The sequence below is a fragment of the Hylaeus anthracinus genome, unplaced genomic scaffold (assembly GCF_026225885.1).
Source record: "Hylaeus anthracinus isolate JK02 unplaced genomic scaffold, UHH_iyHylAnth1.0_haploid 3, whole genome shotgun sequence".
Taxonomy (NCBI): Eukaryota; Metazoa; Arthropoda; class Insecta; order Hymenoptera; family Colletidae; genus Hylaeus; species Hylaeus anthracinus.
The window spans coordinates 9,352,020-9,364,364 of record NW_026535284.1 but is presented as its reverse complement, the minus strand read 5'-3'; the positions used below and the strand labels follow the sequence as shown (position 1 = coordinate 9,364,364).

General features: G+C 40.6%; 1 protein-coding gene across 3 annotated transcripts in view; it reads left to right on the top strand.

Annotated features, from left to right (window-relative positions):
• Positions 1–12,345, top strand: part of LOC128893797 (cyclic nucleotide-gated cation channel alpha-3) — a 106,196-nt gene that overhangs the window by 49,033 nt on the left and 44,818 nt on the right. For all 3 annotated transcript variants that reach the window (XM_054155028.1, XM_054155029.1, XM_054155026.1), the window contains exons 4-9: positions 2,155–2,435; positions 2,943–3,181; positions 5,123–5,337; positions 8,605–8,860; positions 9,330–9,584; positions 9,905–10,035. In XM_054155028.1, the coding sequence (XP_054011003.1) occupies positions 2,155–2,435; positions 2,943–3,181; positions 5,123–5,337; positions 8,605–8,860; positions 9,330–9,584; positions 9,905–10,035 (1,377 nt within the window). The remainder of the gene's footprint in view (positions 1–2,154; positions 2,436–2,942; positions 3,182–5,122; positions 5,338–8,604; positions 8,861–9,329; positions 9,585–9,904; positions 10,036–12,345) is intronic.

Sequence of the window (12,345 nt, the reverse complement as noted above, 5' to 3'; positions counted from 1 at the left end):
ATGTTTATCTAGGGCAAATAACGCACCGACTCGTGCGGCAGATGGAGTGTGTAAACAAAACGTGGTCGGCTACCGAGAACAATTCTTCAATCACGCTTTGGAGCAAAGTCACCCGCTAATGAAAATTACAATTTGTATATACCTAATTGCAACTGCGCGACAGTGACGTTACCTGGTTTATTTTTAATTGCGCGTAAAATTAATTATGTACATTCGCCTTTGAATAAGGTGATGATTGGACTCGTCGTTATTATTGTTATGCGCATTCGTTATCCATATACAGGGTGGCCAATATACATGGTTACCAAATAGGCAAGTGTGACGAGTGATAACTTCATTATCAATTACGTTACAGCAAAATGTCAAAGGAAGAAAGTGAATTGTTCAAAATGGATCATTAATTGTCGTAGACGTATAGTTAAGCTTTCAGACGGACGTCTTTCTTAGTTCGAAAGTATTAAGTCGGATCAAAAATGAGTTGCTTGCAACGGAGCTGCAAAGTTCGGAACGAAAAGAGGGTCTAGCGTGCCGGATATTGGAAATACGATACTCTCATCCCGAAGGTTCGAAAGTTAATGCAACCTTTAGGGAAGTTGCTGGTTTTGAGAGAGCATGTCAAGGAAATACTAAATGGAGTGGGGCCCTGAAAGCGTTAAGGCGACAAAGTTACCAGGAAGAAAGCTATTTTATGGAACTTTGTTCAACGAGAAGCGCAACACCCATCAGGGATCTTCGGTTACTTGAAAATTTCAACTTTTTTGAAGGATCGTTGGCTTGCGAATTCGTATCTTCGCGTAAACAAATGAGAAACAGAAACGTAAATTAATTTATAATAATCCTATAATTTCTGTAGAACTAAAGAATATTCCAAATGCCAAACAAAAGCACGACATTATCTAAGCGTTAGTCGAATACCCGCAGCTCCTGCGTTCAACAGTCCTCTTCCATTGTTATATCTCTTGAAAACCAGAAAGAAAGTGAGCATCAGCTTTCAACCCACAAAAACATACCCTGTCATTCGAAAGCAGACGGTGGAGCAGTGCGTAGCGTAGCCGACTACCACGCTGTGAGAGCTCGGGTTCGAATCCCGTCCGTTCGTCCCAGTTTTTCAAGCTATGGCTAAATATAAAAAGTAATCGAAACCTTTGTGGCGTAAGATAAGTAATGGAAAACATAAGATGAGAAGACAAGAAAGAAGATCTTGTAAGAAAAAGTATCAGAAAAAAAACGACACACAAACATTCGAAAGCGAACATCTCCACTTCTGCCCTCCAAAAACTCCGAAAAATTGACGATCACCTACGTTCTCCATCATCTTCGTTATATTCTGTGTCATCCATTCGCCGCAGAAACTCTACTAATTATTACACCGTCCGTTAGCCTCTTGAAATTCGAGCCTCCGACATTGATCCCTGTCCGTTATACGATGTTTAGCGATGCCTGATATCCTCCACGTAACAGTCGACCGATAGCGGATCGATCGGTTCGCATACGCTAGCGGTGGTCCTTAATTTCAATGAATTTTGGAATAGCCTTGTATACCTTGCGTTAAAAAAAGATTCCTGCGAAATTTCAGCTCTTAATTTCAACGTTAACACGGTGTCCCAAACTTTCGAGAGTTTTAAATTGATAATACATGCAATTTTGCAGAGTTATTATTTGTGATAACAGGAACAAGCCCTTAAAAATTTATAATTTTTATATTAATTGTTTCAAATATAAACGTGGTGATTATTTTCAATAAAAGTTCCCCAAATAAAGATTCTTCTTCAGGCGATTAAAAAAATTGGTAATACCAAAAGTTCTTCGATTCGTTATCGAAGAAGAAAGTAGAAAATCGTTTTTAATTAAATAAATTTATAATAAGAAGAAAATTCGTTTTACAGAACCGAGTTAAATTTTGACAAAAATTTCTCGATAAATATGAACATATCACCGTTCGAATTAGTTTTAATTTAGTTTTATAGTGTACTATGATCCTCGGATGATCTTAAAGGCAGAGAAATGATAATTTCAAGGAAAAAATGCCGATCTACTTGAATAAGTGATAATAACTTTTGTTTATTATTAAGGCTCGAAGTTACAATTAGTTCGGGAACGAGTGCCTTTCCAGGAAGTCTCGACAAATAAAAATACCTGCCTTTAACGTTGCAGGTATCATCACATCGGTCGGTGGCGACGGTGTGAGAGATCGGTTCAGCGGTGGCTCCATTTCCGCTCTCAGTTACGGAGGCGAGAAGCTTCGCGATGACAAGCATGGGAGGACTGGCGACATCAAGCCAGGAATTAGAAGGGAAAGGGATGAGGACACGAAAAGCGCGGACAACGTGTCCAGGAGCGCTTTGCCCTCCAGGCAGAGTCTCTTGGAATTAGTCAGCGGTAAATACATGAATCGCCACACGCCCACCCATCATTATTATCATCAGCAACAGCAGGTTGGTTTCATTGCCGTTTTGATTGTACTCGGATAGTTACTTAGTTAATTACATGTCAAGCTTTATTAAGACAGTCAAGAACGATCGGATTTCGATTAATGTTTGTATTCAAGTTATACCTTTCGTCGCCCTTCCTTCAAAATCTTTCCAAACCGCGCCAATTTCGCGACGCATTTTTCGCCCCGGATTCAATTTCTTCGCCTCTAAAAGCGTTAAAATCGACGTCCGCCCGTTGACGATGCTCCCTTGTCGGCGTACTCGTCGGCGGTCCTTTTCGAGCGAGTCCACTCTCAGCTTTCAATCGCGAAAATCGCGCTGAAAATAAACGGAACAAAAACCGGCACCGAACTGTCGCGAATCGTGTTGAAAAAAAAACATGAAAAAAAAAAGGATTCCCTTGACGAAACGAATGGAAAACGTATCCGACGAACTCGCCCATAAATTCGAATAACCGCGGCAAGGGTGCGTCGGCTGACAAAAACTCGTAAACCGAAATTGATGGTGCAGGTGTACTCTGTGTCGCAGCGATACTTTAGCTCGTCCCGCGACTCTCTTCAGGGGGCTTACGTGAATCGCGGGGCGAGCGAGCTCGACCTGAGCCGCAAGCCGAAGAGGAGGGACCACCTTAGAGGAAGATTCAAGCTGCCCTACACGGTTACTCTAACACCGTCGCGCGACCAGTCGCATCTCCACACACCGGCGTCCGCCAACCACCTCAGCAACACCAGCTGCAACGGCACCGAGACGTAAGTACGCAATCGGTTACCGGCGCACGGTGGGACAAAACCGCTTTCGGCGATCAAAAATCGATTTTCGTGAATTCGTAAAACGGAAAAACTGTTTATGTACATCGATAGAGGATAAATTGCTGTTTAATGTTTAAATATGTCAAACAAGCGAAAGATATCGAACGCGTTACATTTTATACGTGAAATTTTTGACACCCTGTAGCTCAAATTGATTTATACTAATACAATTTAAGTATCGTAATACAGGGAATAACTTCCTAAAATTTCTTTAAAATATTTTCAAGAGAACCAAACTTCGAGATTTTTAATCGCCGAGAGCCATTTTGTCCCACTGTGCGACGTTCCCGCACCGATGATCGAACTTCGTGTCTTCAAACAACGCTCGAATCTCGCTCATAGTTGACCGGTTCGCCGCTAACTACGAGATGTCCCGTAGCTCGAATTGATCGCGATCAATCGAGGAATAAGCTCGTAGCATTTCGAGTCGCGAATTATTGCGAAAGGAAATCGTGAATCTTTTTTTTAAGACATACAAATTTAATTCAGCCGAGACGATTCCGAACCACAATTCACCATAATTTCCTTTGGAAAACTGTCGGACGGTACTTCATAATATTCTTTATTTCGTAATATCACCGCTTCTGTCCTCGCTAAATTGGTTGCGTTGTTTCCTGTCACCCGCCACAGCAATTTTGGAAAGTAAATTTTACGGAAGACGCGGTGCCGTTTGAATCGCACGGACCTACAGTTACATCATGCGGGCGTTCAACTTCTAACTAGTTCAACGCGGCGACATAAACAGAAACTTCTCTGGACGCATCCCGAGCGAAACAACTGTTTTGTATGCGCGTTATATCCCCCCTGGTGTCCCGAGCACGGTACGCACAGTGGCCAGGTAACGAACAGGTCTGGGCTGTATACAATAGCAAACGTACAGCAAACCAGTGTGTAATTTTTGTAACGTTTACTTGAACGGTGTAACGTTCGACGATAGGGAATGTCCACTGGTAAACGTATCGAGGTGGTTACTAAATCGTAACAGTGGACATGTGTATGTCATCAAATATCCATGGGAGTAGGGGATGTCGAATGCACGGGCTATGAGATTGACCAAACATTCGATGCTCTATGCGATACAATTACGTAATGACAGACCTGGACTTGATCGACGTTATATTATTTGAAATAATATTTCGAGTAACGTGTTATTTTACTTCCTAATTATCTTTAATGTGATCATATTCGAAATAATATTATTTGAAATACTGAAAAAGATTTTGTTTTTTTTTTTTTTAAATATATTTGTTGTATCTGCATTATCGTTTTATTTGGATATTCTTTTTCTTATTCTAAAGTGATATTAACACCGCTATTTCTCTACTCTTGAGAATTCCCGGTCGCACTACGAACACCTTGAAGAATTAGGAGAGATTGTAGTGTACGATTGTAGTTTCGAATAGTATCACGGCTCTAGGTTGCACCGGCTCTTTCAAATGAAGCTAGCTCGTAGCTTTTGATTTCCCCAAAGGCACGACGAACAGCTTCTAAGAGTTCATTCTAAGTTCTGCATACTACTCAATCTATCACAAGACGAGACTCATTTTGTAATTTTCTCGATAACGAAACAGCCATTTACGCAATATTTTCATTACATCCACAATTCTGTTATTTTGTTGTTATTTATATTACGTTAATTTACTAATTGTTACTCAACAATTTTAATAACGTAGGGTGGTATGTAATGCAAAAAGAAACTTTTACATATAAACAGCTGAATCTTTTACGTACTTATACGTACTATACTATACGTACCTACTACTCTAAACCAGTCGCTTTTCACAATTTTCGAATGTTCGCTACCTCGGGCTACAAAGGACACGAATCCTTTTAGCGTTTCTGTCGCTTTTACAATTTTGCTACAATGTCGCTTTCCTGTAGTAGATACACCGTGCAGCAGCAACAACAACAACGCGGTAGCAGAGGTTACCCTGGACAACCGGGATCAAAAGGTTTTCGAACGGGCGCCCCTAACTGGTCCTTCATCTTTGATCCCGCAGGACGACTATGCTACTATTGGTCCATGGTGGTGTCCCTCGCCTTTCTGTACAACTTCTGGGTCATCATCTATAGGTTCGCCTTCCAAGAAATAAACGGTTAGTCTTTCTTCGTGCTATTATACTTGTAGATACATTGCCTCCCGTGAATCATGCATGAGACGTTTGTTTCTTAGGCTAGGAGCGTTTTATGTTTTATTTGCATAGCAATGTATACACCGATGTACATTATTCGCACATGTCTTCATTTACTTCGTAAATGTCAACTTTGGGCCAGATACACGCCAAGATTATTGTATTCGTGACGTTAGTACAACGGTGAGACGTAAATATGCAGAATCGATATACAACCAATCGCATGGCCGGACAGTGCGGTGAGATTGAGGACGGAAGTAACAAGGAGTTATAGAGAACTTATCATTCCATCTAGTAGAATGGTGGAGACAATAGGCGCGTACTACTGCACAAGCCACGTGTATGTGACCAGTTACCGTGTACGGTATATCAGTATGTGTCTGTCGTTCCCACCAGTCCACTGGGTGGTATGACGAATTCACTATAACTCCCTGCAACTCCTGTCCTCAATTTGGCCACACCGTGACAACACCAGTTGAACGTGTGGAAACATACGACCTGTAAACTAATCGTGAAGGTTTATCCCGTAAAATGATTTTCTAGTTGACTACTTGTACGATACGAACTGCAAAGTAAACAAAATTTAACCCAGACCTAACCCTTTGCACTCGAGACCTTTTTTCTGGTATCTACGAGCGACTCGAGGTGCTTTCTTAGCATTGCCACGAATGCTAAGCTATCGAAATTTGAGAATCAGGTCACCTTTACCTCGCCGATTTTATTGACATTTCAAGTTCCAAAGAAATTAAACCTATAGAAACATCATTGCTGATAGATTTGCTGCGTGAAACCTAATAGTAACTGAGAGTCACGTCTCGAGTGCAAAGGGCTAATAGGAATACTCCGTTAGAAATTTTTCACGAATTCTCTTTCCAGTTCCAACTCGCACACGTCGCACGATTTCCGAACGGAGTTTAGAATATTCCAACGCCCGAAGCAGAATTCGTCTAACTTTATGCGTCACCTAATGGACATAGGTCAAAACGCCATTGGCCCTTCCCGATCCTCCTGAGGTCACTTCTGCAACTCTGCTTGAAATCACGTAGCCATGTTTCAGTCGCGTAACTACCGAACTTGTCAAGAAGAAGAAGGGAATGCGTTTGGCATTCCGTGTTCCCTTCAAAGGGAATTAGATCTGCCAGGTGTATAGTCGGTGACACCGTGTCGTCTTGCCTCCACAGCTCGCGCTATCTCTTCTTCTTGGCACACGTTTCAGTCTTGCACGCCAAAGAAGTTGACATCCAACCCAGATGCGACTAGCCCGTTACATCATGCATCGGAATACAACGGAATACGTAGAATGTATATGCGAAATTTCATATGCTCTGTGACTTTCGACGAATCGTAATGCATGCTACATATTTCCACTGGTTCGTGTTATTGTGCATATTTTAATGTATTTTAGATATTTTAGTAAGATATTCGTTTATATATATATTTATAATATTTTGGTTGTTTAGTTTAATGTAATATGTACGATGTTGAAATAAGTGTGGAGGATCTCGAGATGTAGGATGGTTTAATCGTGATGTACGAAGGGATGTTATGTTTTGATCGGTAGAAACGTCGGTCGAATGATCGATGTATTCAGCACTTCTCGGGCGGCTTCGCGAGCTGTCGTATCGCGTTGTCTTTTTATCTTCACGTAACGGTCGCGTACAGATGTCCTGCATCAATCTTTTTACACATTTCAATTTTATTATTCAAATACATCCTGTTTAACATTTCTCGATCAATCCCAAATCCTACGTGTATATTGTAAGATATATCAGTATTCAGCAAAAAGTATTCGCATAAAAATCTTCGCACATATGTACACATATCTATACTAAATAACAGATTAAACTAGAATCTTTACATGTACAGTGTTATTTCGTAGCAGTTAAAGCTTCTGTCGGATGCAGGTTCGATGTGTCTAGGTTAGATGTTGCGGAAGGTTAAAGTCAGCCTGGCGTACGAGGTCGGTGGTATAATGATCTCGTGGATCTATATCGTGCAGCAATCAAGGGCTCGGGATATTTGCTCCTTAGTTAGCATTAATCAACGTGTGGATACACACGTCCGTCCAGGAGTCGTATGATTTAGTAAATACAGAATAAATATTAATGATATTACAAAACGGTATCGGTGAAGGTTAATAAAAATAATTTATTCACAATATTTAATTGAATAAATTAATTTATACCTTATACCTCATATATCGTAGGTCAGGACGTTTGGTAGCGACGCAAGTTGACTCCGTTTACGGTTGGACTCCAGGCACGTAGACGATGGTACAACTACGGCAGTAAACTAAAATTATGACTAGGGACGGAACATAACCTTCCACTGGTTGTAAATCATAATACGAAAATGCTTACGTGTCAGATTCATGTTTGCATTTACGATCAACAGACATTGCACATCTACTCGACGTGGCCCCGAATTGCAAATTTTGTCAATAACTCGTCGCGTTATACTTCGCCACCCTACATACGTATCCTGTCGATATGCTTTCATTCTCATCGTACCGAAAGCTTACGGAACAGAAGGTATCGCGAATGTTTTCTTTTTCTATCGACGATAAAGCTGTGTAAACGAAGTTCCGGTTTATATTTGATTGATGCTTACGTTAATAGCGTTTTTCTCCCGCCGTGAATTTTCATTAGGACCCGATCGAAGGGTCGATTTTAACAGGATCATCCCGTGCAAGTCGCGTAAAGGTATCTTGGTATTCGGGATACCCGTTGCGCGTAGCAAAGTTCCGACGATAATCGATGCTTCGTGCGTTTCGATAATCCTCGATTTCGCGCGATAACGTTGCCGGTTTCCACGATATACGCTATGCACCGCAATTAAGCCGCCATCGCTAATCGCTCTGCGGCCTCGATAACCCGACGCGCCGGAACGTTGCTCGTCGCACGGTTTTTGTCACGCTTATCGGGTCGTCCGCCTAACAATTAACCCGTTCAACCGGCCACAGATTCCAAACAATTCTCCAAAGAACGTTTCTCTAACGAAGGTTAGAGTAACTATCGTTAACGTCGCCAAGAAAGAATCAATTTACGGAAGAAAACCGTAAAGAAAACAGAAGGTGTTGAGATCCATGTACAGATATACAGGGTGCCTCGAATTAGTCTAAGAGAACCACAATTTCTTTGTATATACGAACGTTGAACGGTGCTTCGTTAATAATTCAAAAACGAAAAAACTCCGTGTACGTTCTCGAAAGGCAAACGTTTTCTGTTTCAGGTGAAACACGCTGGGTGTGGTTCTGCTTGGATTACTTCTCCGATTTTTTATATGTGCTGGACATAGTATTTCACATACGAACGGGATATCTGGAGGACGGCGTGTTGCAAACCGATGCGACGAAGCTGAGGAACCATTACACGAACAGCACCACGTTTTACATGGACATCCTGTGCCTGCTGCCCCTCGACTTTTTATACTTATCTATAGGATTCAATAGTATACTGCGAAGTTTTAGACTTGTAAAAATATATCGGTGAGTACACTTCGTATTTTTACCATTAGTTTCTAAAAAAAAAAAAAGGACTCAAAATCGAAACCGACTCGATCTGTGACGCATTCGCTTCATTTTACGAATTTCAATCATCTTACGCAACATCTTACGGTGACAGCGCCTGTTTTCACCGCTAGAGGAACACTGCGTGTACCGCGCGTCTCTTACAAGCGCTCGGTCCGATTAATATTGATACATACTACTGACGAGTCCACTAGCAGGCCCAGGACGAGACGCTCCTTTTCTTTTCTCCGTTCCTAAACGAAGCGCCGTGGTCAGTTACAGATATATTCCACGGCAACTATAATATTTTGCCGTATGGACAAATAGAAATTCCTTCACGATCGCGCGAAGATATTCTCCGCGCAATATTTTAAGACGAACGTCGAAATTTATGACCGCCTCACCGCGTTGGAATTTCATCCAATTTTCTTCATCTATTGTCACGCAGGTTCTGGGCGTTCATGGACAGAACCGAGCGACACACGAACTATCCGAATTTATTCCGCTCCACATCCTTGATACATTATCTACTGGTGATCTTTCACTGGAACGGGTGCCTCTATCACATTATTTATAAGAACAACGGCTTCGGCAGTAAAAACTGGGTGTTCAGCGACTCCGAGACGGCGGACGTCGTGAAACAATATCTGCAGAGCTACTATTGGTGCACGCTGGCCCTCACGACCATCGGTGATCTACCCAGGTAATTGGACATCCATTTATCATCTGTTAAACTATTCGTTAGGGCGTCATTTGTCAGAATGTCATCTCGAAGGGTGTCACTGTTACTAATGGAACGTTTCTCCAGATGAAACAGTGAAATAGTTGATGAATTTTCTTATTGAGTATTTTTTTTTTAAACAAACAAATAAAGTTGTCGAATATCTTCATGATTTTCACGCGTCCAAAGTGACTTCCTCGATTCAAAGAACACGAAAATCTCGTGATGTATTTCGATACGAGGGCCACTGGTTTGCTGGAAATCGGTCGAGTATACCTTTCGAATTTTTGTTTCATTTTCAGACCGAGGAGCAAAGGCGAATATTTGTTCGTGATAGCTCAGCTGCTGTTTGGTCTGCTGCTGTTCGCCACCGTACTGGGCCACGTGGCCAACATCGTTACTTCCGTCAGCGCTGCCAGGAAAGAGTTTCAAGGTAAGTGAAAATCAGTCGGCGAAAAGCTAAACGGCGTATCGGAGTTCTATCGATCGAGAGCGCAATTGTTATCCTTCAAAGGAAACTGTTCGCGCGGTTGAATCGGTCCTGCGTGACAAATCAGAAGTCTGAGTTATGAATTTCAATTAAAGCGTTTCTGAACGCAACGACTTTGGAGACGGTGGGAGGTTTAGTAGAAATAAATGTGTCTTCCCGCGACGAAAGGCAAGGTAACGTCAAAGGTCTTAAACGTACCGTCATTGCGATTAGAATTCCGAATGGCGGCGATAACGAGCCCCGAGAGAGATCTTTCCAATAGTTCGCGACTGAATCGATGTTGTCGACGTACCATAAATAATTTCACGTTCAATTAACGCTCCTAATGAGGAGAATGCGTCGTTTCTCTGTTCGCGCCTTTTGATCGTTTTATCTCGCTGCAATTTTGCTGCGTTCGCGTCTTTCGTACGGCGTGCTATAATTGTCCCGCGATGCTTTTAAAAGCTCGAGAGCTTTATAAAATTGGTTTTCCAAAGAATCATTCATTTGTTGAACAACAAATACAAAATTTAAGTAACCACAAATTTTTTCTGAGCAATTAATTGACTTCGAATGTTAAATTGCTTGGAAACATAGTTAGTTAGCAATTAACTACATGGTAGCTAATTTCGCGGAACCAATCGTACTATACAATCGTTTTAGCATAGAAAATTCGCAGCAGTGAATGATTTTAAAAGCGATTTAACTTTCCGACACTAATCAATTGCCTGACAAAAATGTTGGATTACTTCAATTTCGTATTCATTCAAATTTTTCGAAAACTAACTATTGCATTGTGTTCAGTTCGAAAAGCTCCATAAAATGGTATTACTACTTTTAATTTCAGAACAAAATGTTTCTATAAAATATATTAAAAAATATTTGGGTGGTTCTCATGCTAACGATTTTTAAGATCTTCGCATTCGTTATTAATAGAAGAATTTTTATGAACTAAATTTTTTAATTTCCTGAAGAAGTATTAATGTCAAATGTAGACGTTTAAATTTTGCAGGAATATTTTCTCACGTGTCTGCGAGGTATTTAGATCATCCTAATAAATAAAAATACTATTCCCTTTAAGAGTTAGTGAATTATTCGAGACCGTAGAAACAGAAACGTCAAAGAGGGCTATCATTTTGCCCAGCGTTATATTTACTAAACGAGAGACAATGGTCTGGAAGATCGTTGATGGCTAAGCAATTTCCGAAAAGCGTCATTAAATATCGATCAGACGAATCCTGGCTAGACGTTTTTCGAACCACTGAATCAGGATTATCGCGGGACTTATAAATGACTCTCTCGAGCAGGTCTCGGGGAGGCGAAGCAGAAGCTGCAATTACGACAAATGTTGTTTTCGTGCTTCCTACTTAATGTGTTCTTACAGCGCGGAAAAAGTGGGGCAATCTGTATTTCGTAATGATCAGGGTCGCGTATCTCTCAGTAACGTTACCGTATATAAAACCACAAAAATGAGGGCAGCTCGTTCGAAACTAGAAGTAATTAATCTAGGTTCGAATAATTGGGAAACCCAACTATTTTTTCAGCCGCGTTTAACCAGATTTCACGGAGAATAGTTGCGCTCGTTACAGTAGAGAGTCCCGTATCCGTACCCCCGTTATCCGAAACCTTTAATACACGGACGTTCTATTATCCGCACAACGTGCTTTCTCATGTCGAAGCATTCGAATCATTTAAATAGAATCATTTTTGGTTTCACCAGTTCTAGATATAATTGTTTAAATGTATGAGAGAATGCACTGAAAGGTATGAAATAATTTCTATTTAAACTGCATTATTAACCGACTACGAAAAGGTTATTTAACATAATTTAATATAAAGGAAATAGAAATTATTTCATATTTTTAGCTAATTATGTCTAGAACTGGTGAGTATTCGTATCAATTAACCAGAAATCATTTCATACTTTTCAGTGCAGTTTTAACATTTCTTCGAAGTCGGTTATATTTTTTTTCCAAAAATTATTTTATCAGCAGCTCTTGATGAATTAGGTTAAATTATTAAATACAGCATATTAAATACAATGCAACCTTTTCGAAGTCGGTTAACAAGGACTTCTATGGTTCGAGGAACAACGGGAATACACAATTTATGTGACTTGCGCTCAATTTCGTTCATTACTACTTGAATAAATGATATTTAATGCGAGAGAAAGTAATTGTTTTATTATCCTTAAATATTAGACCACTTTTGTCTCTCTATTAGTTCAGATACAGGAGTCTCTGCTGTATTTATTTATATTCGGACTTTTCTACG